Source organism: Orycteropus afer, unplaced genomic scaffold, assembly GCF_000298275.1.
Source record: "Orycteropus afer afer isolate SDZICR_OR568_19922 unplaced genomic scaffold, OryAfe1.0 scaffold00191, whole genome shotgun sequence".
NCBI lineage: Eukaryota > Metazoa > Chordata > Mammalia > Tubulidentata > Orycteropodidae > Orycteropus > Orycteropus afer.
This window is the reverse complement of record NW_006921778.1, coordinates 5,102,491-5,123,709: the sequence shown is the minus strand read 5'-3', so window position 1 is coordinate 5,123,709 and position 21,219 is coordinate 5,102,491. Positions and strand designations below refer to the sequence as shown.

The 21,219-nt window shown below is 39.5% G+C and overlaps 1 protein-coding gene across 1 annotated transcript in view; it reads left to right on the top strand.

Annotated features, from left to right (window-relative positions):
- Nucleotides 1–251: 251 nt before the first annotated feature.
- CAMK4 (calcium/calmodulin dependent protein kinase IV) overlaps nt 252–21,219 on the top strand; it is a 453,274-nt gene continuing 432,306 nt past the window's right edge. The window contains exon 1 of the mRNA XM_007947593.2: nt 252–412. Within this exon, the coding sequence (XP_007945784.1) occupies nt 252–412 (161 nt within the window). The remainder of the gene's footprint in view (nt 413–21,219) is intronic.

Sequence of the window (21,219 nt, the reverse complement as noted above, 5' to 3'; positions counted from 1 at the left end):
CTCCTTTTTCCCCTGCTGGCGGTGACTCCGGATTCCCCTCCACACCCTCTCCGGGTTCCTCGCTCCCTTCTCCGCCCACATCTATCCAGAGCGCGGCCGCGGGCTCCAGGGGGCGGCGGCGGCGGTGGGTGTGTGCGTGTGTGAAGGACGCCACCTCTTCGCTCCTGCTTTGCAGGCGGCGGCGGGCCGCGGGGCTTCTTGCTCGGGCAGCGGCGGTTACAGCGGCGACGGCTTCGAGTCCCGCCGCGAAAATGCTCAAAGTCACGGTGGCCTCTTGCTCTGCCTCGTCCTGCTCCTCGGTTACCGCCAGTGCGGCCCCAGGGGCCGGAAGTCTTGTCCCTGATTACTGGATCGACGGCTCCAACAGGGATGCATTGAGCGAATTCTTCGAGGTGGAGTCGGAGCTGGGACGGTAAGGTGGGGGACTGCGCTGAGGGCGGCGGGCTGTGGCGCGGGAACTCCCTCCTTGGCTCCTTGGCGCGCTGGGGGTGCCCTGAACCCCGCGGAGCAGGGCCCCCTTCGAGCGGCTCCGGCTTCTGCGGAAGCGCGCGGCGTGCCCTGGGGTCTCACCTTCTTGCAGTGACAGCCCCAGAAGATAAGGGAGGCGGCCTACCTACCCTTTGATTTCTCCCGGTTTAGGGTCTGGGAGAGAGCTAACCACCATTCAGGTGCTCCTCGGGTCTCCCCCGAGAAGACCTGAGTGCCAGGGCTCGTGCAGCTGCAAGCAGCAGCCAGATCTTTGCCACCCTCCCGCCTCCTCGCCGGCTGCCACTTCCCTTGGGTGACAGCTCCCACTGCACGTGGGCCATGTTTTCTCAACTGGTGTTTTTGCTCACTATTACAGCTTGCCAAAGCATCTTGTTTTTCTAGTTTTTGTTTGTTTTGGGGGTGGGGGGGCGGGAGTATTCCTCCAAATCATGACAGAATTATTAAATTAGATTCCTCCTCCTTCCCTTCAGCAAGCTCTCGAAACCAAGAGGCACTAGAAATTAAACTTAAATACTAGCTTCCCTGCCGAGTCTGCTCAGGAGTGAAGCGGGGAATGAATCATTTAAGAGACTTTAAGGCAGAATAATGAACTAGTGTGGCTTTAAAGAGGAAGCAGCACATGGGGTCCAGGCAGTGATAATTAGTGAGAAGAGTTCTAGTGCTCTTCCTTCATGTGCTGGAGTGATTTATTTGAGTTATGTATGCAAAAAGCCATCTCCCGTGGGCTGCAGAAATGCCCTTTATCCCTCCGAAGATCCAAATAGGTAGCGGGTTTTGGCTTGTAAGTGATACCATACTTCTCATATATACTTTTTTTAACCGTCAAAAAGTATTTTTCTTTCTCTTCTTCTTCACTTCTTCCTTTCTGTATCCATAAGTAAGGAGACGTCTTTTCAATACTCATTTTAGATCCAGGTCCTTTATAACAGAAAATCTGAAGATGCAACTTCAACTGTTGACAAGTTATAGTGTTTGTTTTTAATACTTTTTGTGATTTCATTTTCTTTTTTCTGGAAATACCTTAGCTAACAGCCACCCCCCCCCCCATCAGCACCACAGAGCCAAATTCTGGATGTTGGTACTTAGTAGGAGATTTTAAGCATATCACTCTCTCTACCCTTCATCCACAACTTTTACTACTACTGTTAAGGCCTCATTGAGTAAAAAATAAGGTGTAAAAAAGGCAAAACTTCTGAATGAAAATTTAATAATATAAGTGTTTAGAAATATTTGAATATTTAATAATGTATACATTAAAACAAAACAAAAAATAAAAACACTGCCATTGAGTCAAGTCTGTCTCATAGCCACTCTATAAGAGAGTAGAACTGCCCCCATAGAGTTTCCAAGGCTGTAAATCTTGATAGAAGTAGATTGTTTCATCTTCTCCCACGGAGCTGCTGGTGGGTTCAAACCCTGACTTTTTGGTTGGCAACTGAATGCTTTAACCACTGCATCACCAGAGCTCCTTATTGATATAAGCAACCTGTTTAGCATAAACGTTCTCAATTTTCATCTAAAGATCTGCTGTGTATATGTTCTAGGAGGTTGAAAATGAAACTTCTGTAAAGGTGTGCCATCTACCTTCATAGTATTATGCGCTGTGGCAGTGTCAACTTCTGATTAAGTAGATAATCTACTGAAAATTGTTTACTTGGTGTTTTAGAAACTGCCACCTAGTAGAGGAAGTGTCTGCTGGTGCTACAGGGACTGTCCCAGCAGCAAATCTAACTGCTTACTGAGTAACCTTTATTCCAGATGCCTCTGATAGGCTCTGATTTAACATCAGTACATGTTGCCTCAAGAAATTTTCTTCATCTTCCCAAGTGGGAAAGTGGGTAGAACAAAAGTTGATATGAAATTACTCAATTGCTGAATATACATTTTTATGGGATGGCAGACTTTATAGGGAAAATCAATATTTGAAGTTTAGTTTTCAAAAGCTTGGTATAGTATTTTGCAATTATATTTGGAAGGTAACTATGCATCAGTTATGTTTTGCTAAACTTGTGCTCTCTAATCTAGTTTTTTGACTGCCTTAAAAATATCACAGAATTACAGTATTTTGAGAAAACTATAAAAATTCTTACTACTTCTGCTGTGGAGTTCAGCTGTAATTTCTATTGTTAGGTAAGTTCTTTATGTTGTTGTGTTATGTTCCGTCGAGTCAGACCCGACTCATAGCGACCCCTCCATGGGTTTCCAAGGCAGTATCAATAGGGAAGTTGATTGCCCAACCTTCCTTCTGAAGAGTGGCTGGTGGGTTTGAACTGCCAGCCTTCTGGTTAGCATTCAAGTGCCTTAGGACTACGTTACCAGAGCTCCATAGCTGGCATTTAATTAAAACTTTGAGAAATATTATCACTTCATGATCAACGTTATTTTTTTCTAGAAAATAAAGTTAAAATTCAGGTAACTAGTATTTCAGATATAATTATTAATTTTTAAAGCCAGATAATGCAACAGAATTGAAATTGTGGCTATTGGCTGAATGGCAAAATTCTTCTTCCTAATGCACTGTTGAGAATGTTGAGATTAGGTCATTGCGTTTCAAGTCTACTCAGGCTTAGACTAAATACGCTTACCTGTGGTGACTAAGGAAAAAACAATTAACTCATTAATAACAGGTTTGTCATGGAGATACCAAGAGAACATTGCCCTTGGTATTGGGTGGTACTGTTATGAGTAGCCCTAGGGAGTGATTAGTGCCCATTACATTAAATTAATTGGTGAGTAGGACTCTGTTCCTTTATTATAAGGATGTATTTGTAAATGCCAAAAAAAAAAAAAAAAAAAAAACCTAAAAAAAAACCCAGACTCACTGACACCAAGTTGGATCTGACTCATAGTGACCCCTCCTTGGGTTTCTGAGGAGGTATCACTATGGAAGTAGATTGCCCAGTCTTTCTTCTGAGGAGTGGCTGGTGGGTTTGAACCACCAGCCTTCTGGTTAGCAGTCAAATACCTTAGGTACTACGCCGCCTGACTCCTAAATTCAAGACTTTTTGGGACTGTTACTATTGGGGCAACATACCCTGAGGGTGTGCTTTGGAACTGCCAACAAAAATCAAACCCATTTAATTTGATTCTGAAGCAAAACAATCTTATAGGACAGAATAGAACTGCCCCGTAGGGTTTCCAAAGCTACAAATCTTCATGGAAGCCTTATCTTTCTTTCACAGAGCAGCTGTTAAGTTTCAACCACCAACCTTCTGATTAGCAGCCAGGGAATTTAAAAGGGACTAAATTGCCAAGGAATTATGACCACCTGAAGTCCCTGGACAGTTCCTGCAGAGGCCCATGCTAGTTAGCCAGGGCTACCACATCTAGCCATCCAGGCCAGGACAGAAAGTGGTAAGATTTAGAGAGATGTAGGATGGAGGGTGTGCAGGTTGTGGTGGGAGTTATTTAAGAGTATCAGGCAAACTGATTTTTCTAAAATCACATTTGAAAATATTGCGTGGTTTGTAGAGTTTGTCACAAAGTTTAAAAAACTTTTGATACACCAACAAATTCAATTCTACTGGAAAATAGAAATTGGCCATGATCCCTTTCAGGGTTCCATATCTTTAGAGAACAATTGGTCCTTTGCCCAGTAATTTGAGAAACCTGCATTTTAAAGGCTTTTTCAAAGGAGAAGTGATCCCGCCTCTGATCCTTATTCTGTCCAGTAGTTTGGTAGATGAAGTGTTGGAATTTGGCCTGGCTTGCTCTGTGAGGGATTTGGTGCTGAGCATCCAAACTTATGTCCTGTCGTTTAGTTATGTCCCACCTTCTGCCTGTTGTACCAATTGTAATAAAGCCAGATATATTCGTAAACATACAAATTCATGGAAACCAAATGAAAGATAATTAGGACAGGAGAAGAGGGTGTAAATTATTTGGGGATACATTTTTAAATTTATATTCTACTTATTGTGGTTTGTTTAGGCTGATAACTTTCAATTTTCTTCTTCCTCCTCCTCATCTTTCTCTTGACCTGGTTCAAAAAAAAAAAAAAAAAAACATTTATATGGCTATCCAATTGAAGCATAATTGTATAGGATCCCTTGCTCTATGTATTCTTGCTTAAGAACTAAATGGATTTAGATAGTGAAGGGTGTGTGCACAAACTGATATTACAAACTGATAGTACTGTGTGGGTATGTAAAATGGAAACAAGTTTCAAAAAAGTGTTTATTCTTATTACTGTCAATGTACTCTAATATTTTCCATTCTATGAGTGATTCTATTCCAAAAATATTGGTCGAACCTTTCTGATTTCATATTCCGCTAATGGTTGTAACTCAGTTTGAAGAGTACTGTTTGAGGCTGTAGACCTATGTCGTCTTGATCAAAGCAGTACCTCATGAGGTGGAGTCAAAAATACCCTGTTGGCTGGCTGGGCCAGGCACAGCAGTGTTCTGTCTTCTTGGTGATCTTGATCCCCTTGGACCTGACTTTGTGGCGATCTTGGGTCTAGTGATTCCAAGGAAAGGGTAACCTGTGGCCTGTTGATCTTTTCCTTAAAACTTGTGTGACCATGACCCTAGTCTCACTCAGCTTTGATTTCCTTTTCTCTTCTGCGAGAGTATTGATAACTGCCACCTCTGCAGTTCAGAGGTGTTGAAAATAATGCTGCTTTTCTGTTGGCGGAGTGCTTTGTGGCTGTGAAATGAAAGGGATGCAGTTTCACCTTCACTATCATTTTACCACAGGCATGTCACAGTTGGGACTGAAATCAAGTTTAGCTCAAAGGCATGAAATGTCTCCAACCTGTATCAACCACTAAAGTGAACTGTGTAGTAAATGCTGAATTTGGAAATACACTCATTGTAAAAAAAAAAAAAAAATCTTAAATTCAGTTGAAGACTATGATAGGATTAATGTTATAAGAAGATACTATTTTTCTATATTTAAATGCTGTTACAAAATGAAAAATAACTCCTAATTTGAAAACACATATACACACACACACACAGGTGTCTGTTTCTAAACTGTTATGGAGAGCCTACTTAAAAAGAAAAAGAAAATAAAAGGAGAACACTAACCACAAAATAGCTTCAAAGAACTTTCTTGTACACACTTTACCCCCAGAGATATGTGTTGGATTATGTTTTTGAGGTAACACATTTAAGAACACAGAACTGAGTGGTAGTCAAGTGGAACTGTTTTACATATTCATTATTATTTGCTGGCTTAAAAAATAGTTCTTTTTAAACTTTGTTCTTAAAAGCTACCATATCTAATAAAAATAACTTTGAATTCTTAAGCTTCAAAGTCAGGTTTATTCAGCAAAACGTGGTCTTGAACTGAGTCAATGAACTGTATTAATTTGAGCCAAAGTATAGTTTTATATCAAATCAATAGCAACTAGAATCAAGTTTTGACTGTAATTTTATTATTCTTTCCCTTAATTATTTTTCATCTTTTGATAATGCAGGCACCTAAGAAGATTTCATAACTCTAATAGTTTAATTAGTTTAAATCTAAATATGGATGGTATACTATTACCACATAAAGGATGTGCATGCTTCAAGATAGCAATTTTCTTTAATTGCTAATGGAGAGCATTGGTTGTGTTGGTGATGTAAGAGAGTGAAAGATTTGGGTGGGAGATTTTTTTTTTCCAGACTTAATTTTATCATTGGCAAAGATTAAATAAGGAAAGGAGTAGTGTCTGGAGAGAGGGTGATTTATAACGATGGGTAAGGGGTAACACATGTAGGCATTTCTCTTTTCTTTTGGAGCAGGATTTCTTAATCTGAACACTGTAGGGATTCTGGGAGCTCTGGCGACATAGTGCCTAAGGTATTTATACTTCCATGGAGGTGTTGTTGTTGTTGTTATGTGCTGTTGAGTCAGACCCGACTCATAGCAACCCCTCCTTGGGTTTTGAAGGCGGTATCACTACAGAAGTAGATCGCCCAACCTTCCTTCCAAGGAGTGGCTGGTGGGTTTGAACCGCCAGCCTACTGGTTAGCAGTCAAATGCTTTAGGCACTATGCTACCAGAACTCTCTCCATAGAGATACCGCCTCGGAAACCCAAGGAGGGGTTGCTGTGAGTCGAATCGACTTGACAGCAGTGAGTTTGGTTTTATAGGGATACTGCACAAGATTATTTTTCGTTGTGGGGGACTATCCTGTGCATTGTAGGATGTTTAGCATCCCTGGCCTCTATGCATTAGATGCCAGTAGCACCCATCCCCCAAGTTGTGACAACCAAAAATGTCTAAAAAACTTTATTGTCCAGTAGATTCCAACTCATGGTGCCCCCTTGTGTGCAGAGCTCTGCAGCATTTCAACGGCTGATATTTTTTGGAAGCAGATTGCCAACCTTTCTTCTGAGCTGCCCATGGATGGACTCGAAATGGGACTGTCAGCCTTTGGGTTAGCAGCCAAGCACTTAACTGTTTGTATCATTAAAACTTGTCAAGTATCATCCTCTTCCTCCCCTTTGAGAATCACTGTCTTAGAAGATTTAAGCTTATCTTACATGATTTCTACTATTTTTTTAAGTTATGCAGATGGAGGTGAACAGGAGGGGATGGTGGGTTAAATTCAGGTAGGTTTATTGAGCATCTCCTTTAGCCAAATGTTTCTCCATCTCTATGTAATATCCTCAAGATTTCTGTCATATGTGTGTACCACCAGTGCTATAATTTGCTTAATATTTTTGTTTAAATCACCTTATTTTTGTCAACCTAAATTAATTTACAAAGAATACTTACTTTCAATACACAGAAAACAGTATTCCTGCCATAAATAGAAGCAAATTATAAAAAAAATTGCAATGAAAACAAAGCATTTTTATTAAATTGTAGCTAAAAATATGTTTGCCTGCAGAATGCTCCAAGCCTGAGAATTCTTTCTTTGTTAAAAAAAAGAGATGATCAAATATTAGCAGGGTTAAATGTATGGTAGCACAAATTGAGGTTTTCTTCTAGATGTAATCAGAGATTGAAACATAATTAAAAAGAGAATAATATTGTCATTATTTGATTCCTTGTTACTTCATTCTATGTTCTCTGTCACCTAAAGTGCTCTCTGTTACAAGTCTAGCCTCTTGAATAACTATGACTTAGGCAACGTATATTGTGTTTGTGTGTGTGTAGGGGGTAAAGGGCTATGATATAAATGAATATGTATAAAATACTATGCTGGTCTCCAAGTGTATAGTTACTGACAATAAGGCATCGGCAATAAATCTAATACAAGAACAATAGACAAATAAACTAATATATGATAGAGATACAACAGCTACAGCAGTCTATACCATGGAGCGATAGTTCTTATTGGGAGGACCGGGATATCCTCATGGGAGGAGGAGACCTTGAAATTTGGCTGGATTTTTAACAGATCAAGCTTTGGTGAAGGACATATAAAGTGAGAAAAACAGTCTTAAGGAAGGGCAAAAACATTGGAGAAAGATTTAGGATATATAAATACATATATATTAAATTACAATGAAAACAACGTGCATATATATATATATATTGTTGTTGTTGTTGTTGTTAGGTGCCGTCGAGTCCGCCCCGACTCATAGCGACCCCTCCTTGGGTTTCCGAGGCAGTATAACTACGGAAGTAGGATTGCCCATATGCACACACACCCACACACATATTAGTAGCAAATTTACATACAAAGCGTAAACATTGTAATGGGACATAAGATCGGGAGGGTTAATTTATGTCTGATCAAAAAGGGCCTATTAAAAAAAAAAAAAGTCTATGTCAGTTGAAAACCAAAGTTGTAGATAAAGAGAAAGTAACCATTGTGAGAGCAAAAGGTGGCTTAGAGGCAACTGGGGCTCAGCCTGTGGGACTCACACTTGCCACTAGCATAATGTAGATAAACTGTGGTGTGAGTAAAAGAGAGTTTATCATGGTTGTCTTAAAAAACAAAACAAAAAGCTCAAATCGCTCACATTCTATGAATAGAGAAGCAAGGGGAAGAGTGGGAGTGAGATCAGTTACCTAGTCCAGGTACAGAGCCTATAAAAGGCCTGACAGTAAATGGTTTAGGCTTTGTGAGCCACATACATCTGTGGCAACTAGTTAAATCTGTCATAGTGGTGTGAAAGAGCCAGCGATGATATGTTAATGAATGCACTGGCTGTGTTCCAGTCAAACTTACTTATGAATGCTGAAATTTGAATTTCATATAATTTTCACATTTCAAAATACTCTTTTTTATTCTTTAAAAATCATTTAAAAATATAGAAATCATTCTTAACTTTCACGTTGTACAAAAATAAAAGTGGCTACTGGATTCGGCCTATGGCTCAGGGTTAGATTAGTTAAACGGAAATTCTGCTCTCCTTTGTTACATGAGAATTTCAAGTTAAACTATATCAAACCTCATTTATTCAAACAATTGCTTTAATCTTCCTTTCACTTTGAGAATGTAAACATGATATTAATATTTTGAGTGGACATAAGCTTTAAATTAGCACTTGACTGCTAACCAGAAGTCTGGCAGTTCAAACCCACTAGCCACTCCTCGGAAAGAAGGTTGGGCAACGTACTTCCGTAGTGATACTGCCTCAGAAACCCCAAGAGGGGTCGCTATGAGTCGGGTCAGACTCCACTGCACATTAACAACAAGAACATATCTGTTGAAAGGAGCTTTGATGGTGTAGATAAACACTCGGCTGCTAACAGAAAGTTTAGTTGTTTGAACCCACCAGCCACTCTGCGGGAGAAAGATGAGGCAGTCTGCTTCAGTAAAGATTACATTCTTGAAAACCCTATGCGGCATCTCTAGTCTGCCCTATAGGATCACTATGAGTCAAAATTGATAGGATAACAATGGGTTTAGTTCAATTTGTTAAGTAAGCAATCTTTTTTTTTTTTTTTTAAAAAAAAAAACAGAATTATTCCCTTTTTATTTTGGATAGACTTTAGAGCTAAACTAAAGCAACCTCTCATATTTTGACTAACACAGAGCTCTCAAAGTGGGATATCCATATCCAGGGGATGTAGAATATAATGGGGTGCTGGAAAAGATTTTTGAGAATCTACTTTTGCTTGTTTTTTTGATTTTTGCTCTTAATGTTAATTTAGGCTGTTTTAGAAATTAATTATATATATATTTGAGGTGCATGTGTATAATGTTTATAAGTACATTTGCTAGTGTTGTTTAGCTATTGCCCACTCAGCCTCTGACTCATGGTGATCCTACGCACAATGGCCTGGTCCTGTGTGTCCCCATGATCATTGTGATCTACAGGATTTTCATTAGCTTATTTTTGGAAATATATATATATAATTTGAAACCATGCGCTTAAAAATATTTTATTGGATGATTACTGGATCAAATGGTAGTTATAAATGGGTGCTGAATAAACTTAACTTATATTTAAATAACATTTTACTTCATGAAAATGATTTTAAAGCAAATATATAGATCAAAATGCAAACAAAAAAGAAACCATACTGCAAGGTGTGCCTTTGTACGGAAAGGGGAAGTGGGTACATATATATACTTGTTATGCATTTCAAAACTATCTGATGAAAGGTTTTGATAAGAACTTATTGCCATCATAACCAAGAAAGTCACACAGACTAAAACAGAAAAAAAAAAAAAAAAACCCCAGCAAATACAGCTTTCATATAAACAGAGGATTAAATGAATTTTGGGTTCAGTGACAAAATGGGATGGTGATGGAATTTAGAGAGGAAAAGAGGAGATAAAGGGGGTTCTTTTTATTTGTTTGTAAGAACCTCAGGTTTACAATAGCTAACTTCATGACAGATTTCGCCAACTGCTGTCTTAGGCAGCTGATTGCATTTCCCTGAAGTATTTTGTGCACAGTGCTTGAAGAGTTGTTGGCATTTAGTGCCAGGATATTAACTCTGTTAACAAATGCATTGCAACCATTTATTTGTGGCATCATGCTTCAGGGTGATACGTTTGAAAAATTCACCAGGTATGAAAGTTTCTTAACAACAACAACAGCAACAAGACTAGACTTGAAACCACTGTTTGATTGTAATGGTATGGTAAAAGAAAGAATTTTCCCCAAAGGTCTAGAAATGACATGCTCTTATCTGTTTTCTATACTAGTTTGTAAGAACATACTTTATTAAATGACTCTCTCCTTTATGTCATTTTACAAACCAGAGCAGAGAAGAGTAGGGAAGAGCAAATCTGTAGTTATTATATTTACACATCTATTTTTACCTACAATGCAGTTTTGAATGATTTCTCCTTCAAGTCCTTATGGGGTCTTTGCATTTAACCTTCATTGCACAGAATCTTGCAGTTGTTATCTGGGGACCTCCTTATATATGGTCAGTACTGTCTTGGAGGGACAGTTAGTAACTACTTTGACTTAGTGAGGGAATTTCTTTCATTTAGGACTCTTAACAGTTGTGCAAAGGTGTTCTTTAATTGTGGCAATTGATCTAAGTTTAATCTTTAGCAGTAAACATATTGCCAACTATTCATTAAAGTGAATCGATACATTTTTTCAAAGCTCCTTGTCAGCACAACCACTGAGGAAGTGAGACTATGTTATTAAATATGATCAAATTCAGAAAATATAATTCAATAAATCAGCTTGGCATAGAGTGTTCAGTCATGATAGGTCTCCAAAGAGCTCTTGTGTAGTGGAAACATTTTTTAGAGGCTCCTGTGGGACATTGGGTCCTTCCTCTCCTTCCTTTTCTCTCAATGTGAACATGTAAGCTAAGAAAAGAGTTCAGTGAGGTAAAATCCTGAGAAGGTCTCTTGAGTGTAACCTGTTTCTAGAACTGAACTAAAAACAATAAAAATGGGAGACAGAGGATTCCATCTCTATGTACACCACACCTGTGAAGTGGACACCTGAGGAAATCATCAGGAGAATCCATAGCAAACCAAGGCATTTCTTTAGAATATTGAGATATTGAGGAATGTCAGGAAGAACTGAGGGCCAGAGGAGTAGTTTGCTTGAGGTTCTGACCCTGGCCAGGCGGGGGCAGCAGAGTGCTGATTCCTACTTGAACTGACTGGGGTTGGAGGGATTTTCAGCGTAGTGGCTAAGGCACTTGACTGCTAACCAGAAGGCTGACGGTTCAAACCCACCAGCCACTCCTCAGAAGGAAGGTTGGGCAATCCTACTTCCGTAGTGATACTGCCTTGGAAACCCAAGGAGGGGTCGCTATGAGTCGGGGCCCACTCGACGGCAAATAACAACAACAACAACAAGCCACCCAAGGCAAAAGTGGGTTAGGCAGTTATTCAGCATGGCTGGGGCATCAAGCAAACTTTTCTGCACAGCTGCTAGAGTTGAAGGAGGACTGCTGAACAAAAGGGTCTAAAATAGAAACTGAGGGTGAAGTTGAAGGGTGCAAGGTATAGAGGAATAGTATATACCTGACAGAGATGCTATGAGGATTAAATGAGATCATGTATGTGAAACACTTAGCTCAGTAACATACAAGCTTAATATCATTTTCCAGATAAGACACAGAGGCGAGAGGGAATACTGGTTTGGAAGCAAGAAAGCAAGTTGCCAGTGGTCTAAATTGGGTATCTGAAGGATAAATGCCTTAGTTTAGCTAAATTGCCTTTGCGGCCTCATTCTTCTACTGGAAACCATCATAGACTGTTTACCAAGAGCACGATGTGGTTCTGATGTCTTTATGTATGTTGCAAATTATTTCAGTAGTACCACTGTTGATTATCACTGGCACCATTTTACAGATGAAGAACTTTAGGCTTAAAATGGTGAAGCAGCTTGCCCGAGCTCCCACAGCTGAAAGAAAGTGGCAGGGAGCATGCTCTTTCTCTTAGACCCTCATTGGCTACTTGCACTCCTCACTGATCCTCATGTCTGTGGTGTTGCTCATGAAACTATTTTTGGCTTGAAATGCCCTTCCCCTTCTAATTCTTCCAGGACAGTAATCCTAAAAGGCTTTTTGAGATGCCACCTTATCTAGGATCCCTTTGTCCACACCTCAGGGAGAAGATTTCTCCCACCTTTCTACTCACCTATTTAATAAATGTTGTTGTTAGTTGCTGTCAAGTCAATTACATCCCTTGACTACCTGAAGTATAATAGAATGAAACATTGTTTGGTCCTGCACCATCTTAATGATCATTGCCATGTTTGAGTCTATTGTTGCAACTATTGTGTCAGTCCATCTCATTGACATTTTTTCTTGGTCCTCCACTTACCAAAGATGATGTCTTTTTATAGCGATTGGCCTTTCCTTATGATGTGTCCAAATAAGAAAGCTGAAGTCTTGCCATCCTCACTAATAGGGAACATTCTGGTTATATTTCTTCTTAGACTGATTTGTTTGTTCTTTTGACAGTTCATACTATATTCAATATTCTTTGCCAGCGCCACCGTTTGAATGCATTAATTCTTCTTTTGCTTTCCTTTTTCATTATTCAAATTTTGCTTATATCTGAGGCAATTGAAGAGATCATGGATTGAGTGAGATGTCTCATACATACCAGCCTCTAAAGCTTATTGTCTTATAGGTAAGTGTTTGTGGTCTTCCCCACCAGATCATCTGCTTCTTGGTCAAAGAAACTCTATCCTATTCATCTCTTATCCCACTACTAAGGCCATTCCTCAGCATAAACCTGTTCTCTATACCAAAAACTCATTGCAATCGAGTCGATTCCAACTCATAGTGACCCCCTCATTGGGTTTTTGAGCAGTAAATCTTTACAAAAGTACAATGTCCTGTCTTCCTACCACAGAGTGGCTGGTGGGTTTGAACTGTTAACCTTCTGGTTAGCAGTCAAATGCCTTAGGCACCGCACCACCTGAGCCCCTATGAGTGCTTAATAAATGGTGTAGAATAGCCAGTGAACAAATAAATGTCAGCGATAGGCAAACAGCTGCCGGAAAAAGAACAGGATTTAAATTTCTTTTTTTTTTTATTCCCCCAGGATGTTTTCCTTACTGCAAAACCCTGCAAGATCAGCACACTGTAGAATAACTTGTGTGATGCCGTTCCTCTTTCATTAGAATGTCAGGTGTTGAGGCCCAGGTCTCTGTCACCTTGTTTACTGACATGTCCTCAGTACCTACCTCAGCGCCTGGTGTATAATGAGCAATCAGAAAATAATTGTCAAATAGGTGAATCAAGTTGGACCAGAAGGCTTCTGCAGCCAAGACTCTGGTCTTTTATCTTCCTACTGTTTTAAAGGGAACTCTCATGGTGTAGTGGATAAGAGACTTGACTGCTAACTGGAAGGTCAGGGGTTCAAACCCACCAGCTGCTCCATGGGAGTCTCCACACTCCACTGGGAGTCTACTTCTGTAAGGATTTATAGCTTCGGAAACCCAATGGGGGTCACTATAAGTCAGAAATGACTCGATGGCAGTGAGTTTGGTTTTGTTATTTTTTTCTCTAAATGTTCGGCAGTAGTTTGGTTTTTTGTAATTAGGTCATCTACTTCTGAAGTGTCTTCTAGCCACAAGCAGAGCATCTGAGCATCTGTGTTGTTTTTTTGTTTCCCAGTTGAATTCTCTGGGTGATTACCTTAATTCTTTACTATGTGTTCAGGAGCCAGAGCAACTCCTGGGGTTGTAGGGCTGTAAGTTCTGAAGGCTTTATAAATGTATTGGAGGCTTCTTGGATAATTTTCATTCTTACTTTGTGCTTTTAAAATACTTCACCCCATTTTAGAAACCATATACTCTCTGTTATATTTACTCCTTTTATATCTTTTACCAGTCACTATGGAACTGACGCTGACTCATAGTGATCTCATGTCTGTCAGAGTCGAATTGTGCTCCATAGAGTTTTCAATGGCTGATTTTTTAGAAGTAGATAGCCAGTTTTTTTTCGCTGAGTGTACTTGAAATGCCAGTTAGCAGTTGAGCGCATTAACCATTTGCACCATCAAGGGACACCTTTACTTTCTTTGTTGTTGTTGGTGTTGGGTGCCGTCAAATTGATTCTGACTCAGTAAGCCTAAGGCACTTGACTGCTAACCAGAAGGCTGGTGGTTCAAACCCACCAGCCACTCCTCGGAAGGAAGGTTGGGCAGTCTACTTCCACAGTGATACTGCCTTGGAAACCCAAGGATGGGTCGCTATGAGTCAGGTGTGACTCGACGGCACATAACAGCAACAACACAGTAAGCCCATGTGACAGAGTAGAACTGTTCCATGGGATTTTCTTGGCTTTAATCTTTAACAACCTGTGATATGCAGATGACCCAACCTTGCCAGCTGAAAGCAAAGGGGACTTTAAAGAAAACAAAAATCCTCACAACTGGGCCAATAAGCAGTAGCAGGATAAATGGAAAAAGATTGAAATTGTCAAGGATTTCATTTTACTTTTATCCACAATCAGTGCCCAAAGTAACAGCAGTCAAGAAATCAAATGACTTACTGCCTTTGGCAAATGTGCAAAAAGACCTCTGTAAAGTGTTAAAAAGCAAAGATATCACCTTGAGGACTAAGGTGCTCTTGACCCAAGTCAAGTATTTTCATTTACCTTTTATGTATGTGAAAGCTGGACAATGAATAAGGAAGAACTGATGTCTTTGAGTTATGGTGCTGGTGAAGAATACTGAGTATGCCATGGACTGCCAGAGAACTAATAAATCTGTCTTGGAAGAAGTACAGCCAAGAATGTTCCTTCGAAGGGAGGATGGTGAGACTTCACTTTTCATACTTTGGGCCTATAATCAGGAGGAAATATTCCCTGGAGAAGGACATCATGCTCGGTAAAGTAGAGGGTCAGTGAGGAAGACCCTCAGGGAGATGGATTGACCCAGTGGTTCAACAGTTGGCTCAAAATTAGCAACATTTGTGGGGATGACATAGGACTGGACAATGTTTTGTTTTCTGTGCTTATAGTTGGTATGAATCTGAATTAACTTGATGGCATCTACTACCACCAACAAATCTTTACAGAAGTAGATGTCCAGGTCTTTTTGCCCTGGAGATGCTGGGTGGTTTTGAACATATGCTTAACCATTTGCACTACTACGGTTCCTTACTTCCTTTAGTGGACTTGAAAATGCAACAATAATTTTGTATATCTAGAACAGGATCTCTGGTAGTGTAGTGCCTAAGGCACTTGACTGCTAACCTGAAGCTGGCGGTTCAAAGTCATAAGCTACTCCTCGGAAGGAAGATGGGGCAATCTACTTCCATAGTGATACTGCCTTGGAAACCCAAGGAGGGGTTGCTATGAGTTGGGTCCGACTCGACAGCACATAACAACAACAACAGGACAGGACATGGAGGAGCTCTGGTAGCATAGTGCCTAAGGCACTTGACTGTTAACCAGAAGGCTGGCGGTTCAAACCCACTAGCCACTCCTTGGAAGGAAGGTTGGGCAATCTACTTCCATAGTGATACTGCCTTGGAAACCCAAGGAGGGGTCTCTATGAGTTGGGTCTGACTCAACGGCACATAAGAACAGCAACAACAGGACAGGACATAATACCCTTCCCCACTTTTTCCCCATGCTTCTAGTTTTGCTTCTAAAAGAAATCATTCTTAGGGGAAAAAAAAAAAAGCTTAAATGATGACCAGTTTTTGGCTATGTAATCGATTAGCAGTGTGCCTTAACTTATCCCTATTCTTGACCACGGGATGTGAAAAGAAACTAAGGAGATTATCATGAAGGAGATAAAAACACATTGGATTGTTTCATGCCAATCTTTATTTAGTGTATAGTCTGTAAAACAACTATCTAATGAGATATTTAATTCTTTGATCAAGAAAACAAAACAAAAAGTCCCCAAAGAACAAAACAGAACAAACAAACAAACAAATCCCTTCTTGAATTTACTTCCAAGTAGGGTTACTTAGTTTTATGTTAATGATTTTTATGCACTGTTAAAAACATTATTCTAGAGAATTTATGTCTTCATTTCTGTTTCGGAGTTTGGCGAAAGGCCATGGTAGCAAGAAGAGGGGTGGAGACTGGGCTGCAAGGAACCTGTCTTTGCCTAGATCCACTTCTTGTTTTCCGAATCCAGTTACAATTCAACCCACAAGCACCTCTTGGTCCCAGTTTCTCCCTGCTTCCCTTACTCCACTAGAGCCTAGATCCCTTCTTTTTTCCCTGTTTCTCCCCTGTATCCTTATTTCCCCATTTTGGCACCTATCTGAATATCATACTGTCTTCTAGTTTACCTGAGTTAATCTAAAGTAATATGGTAAGTCAGATTTGAAGAGAGTGATCGGCTCTTCCTTCCAAGATGCATGTTGTTTTCTTTGTCCCAGATATTGGGAGTTTAGTTCAGAAACCCATTTGACAGGGAGTCCAGTCTTCTCATTTGCTTTATGTAGGATGGCTGGAGCTGCCTCTGAGTTGCTCTTTTAAAATTGTTTAAGAGAGATTCCTGGTTCACTGACACCTTGCTCCACCCTAGGCTGAGACACATCCTCTGTGGCAACACCAGCTCTCCCTCTCTGACTTCGAGGTACACCTTGGTATCCCATGGTGCATTTATACCTGTTGGCTTTCCAAATGCCAGTACCTGCCAGCTCCCAGCACATTATTTCCTCTGCAGCTGGCATGGAATTTTCTTGTTGACAGGTAGAAGCTCAGCTATTAAAAAAACAAAACTTGACCCATCCTGAGTATCATGTTTCCATCAGGATTTGAATCTGCATTCTAGCACTCTCACACAATCACTTTGAGTGCTTGTCTTAGGACGAGAAACCCACTGTTCCCCTGGGTCTCTGACCATGCTTTCACCTGCTTATTCAAAATGCAGTTTCTAGCCTTGAAAAATCTGTGATGCTTATGGTTAGTTGCAGAGCAGTTTACTGAAATTTTTCTTGGTCTTACTGAATTTATTAACCTGTTTAGTATTTCTTTAGCAGTAAGTTCCCTTCTCAGGCCCTTGGTGTAAGTTTTATACCTTAATTTGTAAATTCTCAGGAATAAGGTCATGTTTCTCAGCTTGATAAATTGCTAACACACAACTGATGCATGGGTGTTTACTTCACGCTTTTGCATGATTGTGTGGTGATCCAACATAAGAGATCTTAGTTATGGGGATTGTTAAATATTAAAATAAATTAAAAGAACACGCTTCAGAGCCAGAAAGACCTACAATAGAGTTCCCCACTTGGCCACTTAAGAACTGTGTCATTTTAGCCACATTATGTAACCTTGAAGCTGAGCCTTGGTGGTGCAGTGGTCAAGTGCTCAGCTGCTAACTAAAAATCAGTGGTTTGAACCCATCAGCAGCTCTTTGAGAGAAAGATGTGGCAGTGTCTTGCATAAAAATTTACAACTTTGGAAACCCTATGGTGCAGTTCTACTATGTCCTATAGGATTGCTACGAGTCAGGATCAACTCAATGGCAAGGGGTGTGTGACCTCATTAAGACTCAGCTTCTTAATCTGTGAATGAAGACGTTAATAATTAAATTAGGTCAGTGAATTCATTATATGTATTAAGTGCTCAGTGAGTATTCAGTATTACTGGTATAAGTTCTGGAATGGCTCTTTGTAAAGTTGGATGAATCATGTTGTTGTTGTTGTTATGTGCCATCGAGTCAGCCCCGACTCATAGCGACCCTTCCTTGGGTTTCCAAGGCGGTATCACTACGGAAGTAGATTGCCCAACCTTCCTTCTGAGGAGTAGCTGGTGGGTTTGAACTGCCAGCCATCTGGTTAGCAGTCAAGTGCCTTAGGCACTATGCTACCAGAGCTCCTGGACGAATCATAGGTGATTGGATGTCTCTACCTTAAGAAATCATCTGACAATTTCAAGATTCTGGAAAAATTTTGACTATAGGGTTTAGTTGTCGTCTGCTAATGCTTACAGCCTCTGGGCAATGACCCAGAGGAAGTACACTGAGCAATATTTGTAAATATTTGACTACTATGGTTCATATTTCTCATGCTGAAAAGAATTTGTGATATAACCTTAAGAATTTCCATATCTGCAGTCAAAAGAACAGTTGAGGGAGTTTAAAATAACTGCTGCATAATTTTCACAGTTTGCTTTGCTTACAGGAAAGGTGTTAAAATTAGAAAATATTAATCTTTTTGTTGCTTTGAGGCCTAATTTGTACTACCTTTATCTCTTTGTCATAGATTCATTAATTTTTTATTTAGAGTAATGTATTCTTCACAGCAAGTTAAATACCCAGACCCACAGCATGCTCAGAATCACTGCAACCTACCTGTGATTCAGAAATATAGATTAATAGACTTCTGGGAGTCATTTTAGGATAGGAAAAAAGATATACAAAAACAAAATGACCATATATGTTGCTGTTGTCAGGTGCTGTCAGGGTGGTTTCAATTTGTAACGACCCTATGTACAAGAGAATGAAACACTGACCAGTGCTGTGCCATCCTCACAGTTGTTGCCATGCTTGAGCCCAGCATTGTAGCCACTGTGGCAGTCCATCTTGTTGAGTCTTCTCCTTTTTCCTTGACCCTAAACTTTACTCAGCATGATATCCTTCTTCAGGGAGTAGACCCTTCTGACAACATGGCGGAAGTATGAGAGACGAAGCCAGGCCAGTCATACTTCTAAGGAGCATTCCAGTTGTACTTCCTCCAAGACAGATTTATTCATTCTTCTAGCAGTCTATGGTACATTCAGTGTTCTTCGCCAAAAGCACAATTCAAATGCATCAAATTCTTCTTCAGTCTTTGTCCAGTTCTCACATGCATATGAAGCTATTGAAAATATCATGATTTGGGTCAGGGCACCTTAGTCTTCAAGTGACATCTTGGCTCTTAAACACTTTGCAGCAGATTTGCCCAATGGAGTATGCAGTTTGATTTCGTTTTATTTTTTATCTTTGTTCTTTAATACTTTAAAAAAAAAAAAAATCAATTAATTAATTATTTAATTTCCTTCACCTAATTTATTATGGGTCTACTCTCTAGTTAGTGTCTTACCCTCTCTTCCCCACCTTCCCCCAGTAACTGTCACAGAATATTTCTTTCTGTGAAGAAAAGAAGTTCCTTTTCTGTGAAACCCTTTTCTTGACTTTTTACCATAGTCGTCTCATGCAATATTTTTCCTTTTGTGATTATCTAACTTCACTGAGCATAATAACCTCTAAGTTCATCCATGTTATGAGATGTTTCACAATTCATCATTGTTTAATGTTGCGTAGTATTCCGTTATGTACCGTGTATGTACCATAGGTTGTTGATCCATTCCTCTGTTGATGGGCACTTAGGTTTTTTTCATCTCTTTACTGTTGTGAATAGTGCTGGAATGAACATGGGTGTGCATATATCTGTTTGTGTGTTGGCTCTTATTTCTCTAGCTTATATATCTAGTACTGGGGTTACTACATCATATGGTTATCTCTGTTTCCAGCTATTTAAGGAAACACCATACTGTTTTCCACATGGTTGCACCATTTTACAGTCCCATCAGCAGTGTATGAGGGTTTCAGTCTCTCCGTTCTGTCACCAGCATTTGTTGTTTTCTATTAGTTTGAACTTTGCTATTAGTGTTGGGGTGAGATTATATCCCATTTTGATTTGTGAACATTTGTTCATGTATTTGTTATATGCCTGAGTGTCTTCTTTGGTGAAATGTTTATTCATGTCTTCTGTCCATCTTTAAATTGGCTTGTTTGTCTTTTTTGTTGTTAAGTTGTTGAAGTGTTCCATAAATTTAAGAGATTAGCCCCTTGTCTGATATGTCATTACCAATTTTTTTTCCTAGTGTATGGGTTCTCTTTTTACTCTTTTGATGAAATCTTTTGATGTACATATGCATCTAATTTTTAGGAAGTCCCACTAATCTATTTTGTCATCTGGAGTGTGTGCATTTTTGGTTATATTTTATAGTGTGTTTATGTCCTGAATTAGAGCCCCTAAGTTTGTCCCTATTTTTACTTTGATTGTCTCTATGATTTTAGGTTTTAGCCTCAAGTGTTTGATCCAACTTCAGTTCATTTTTGTATATGGTGTGAAATAGGAGTCCTGTTTCATTTTTCTGTAAAGGGATATGTAGTTTTGCAAGCACTATATATTAAAGAGACTGTCTTTTACCCCTCTTAATGAGTTTTAGCCCTTTGTCAAAGATCATCTGTCCATAGGTGTATAGATTTACTTCTGGGTTCTCACTTCTATTCCATTGGTTTATGTGTCTGTTGTTACAGTACCAGACTATTTTAATAACTGTGACTTTATAGTAGGTTTTGACATCAGTAAGTGTGAGTCTTCCTACTTCTTCTTTTTCACTAGTGATTTACCTATCCAGGTCTCTTTACTTTCAATGTAATGTTGGTGATTAGTTTTTCTTTCTCTTTAAAGAAAGATGATGGAGTTGGATTAGCATTGCATTATATCTGTAGATTGCTTTGTGTTATATTGACATTTTCACAATATTAAGTTTTTCTATTCATGAGCATGGTTTAGTCTTTCTTAAAATAGTGTCTTGTAGCTTTCTTTGTATAGATCCTTTATGTCTCTGATTGATTTGTTCCTAACTACTTCATCTTTTGGATGGTTATTGTAAATGGTATTGTTTTCTTGATTTCCTTTTCAGAGTTTTCTTCATTAGTGTAAAGGAATCCAACTGATTTTTGTGTGCTGATCTTGTACTCTGCCACTTTCCCAAAGCTATCAATTAGTTCCAGTAATTTTCTTGCTGAGTCTTTAGGATTTTCTGTGTATAAGGTCACATCATCTGAAAATAGAGATAATTTTACTTCTTCTTTCAGGTTAGATGCCTTTTATTTCTCGTTCTTGTTTTATTGCTCTGACAAGGACTTCCAATAAATCTTGAGTTGTTGTTGTTGTTGTTGTTAAGTGCCGTCGAGTCGTTTCCGACTCATAG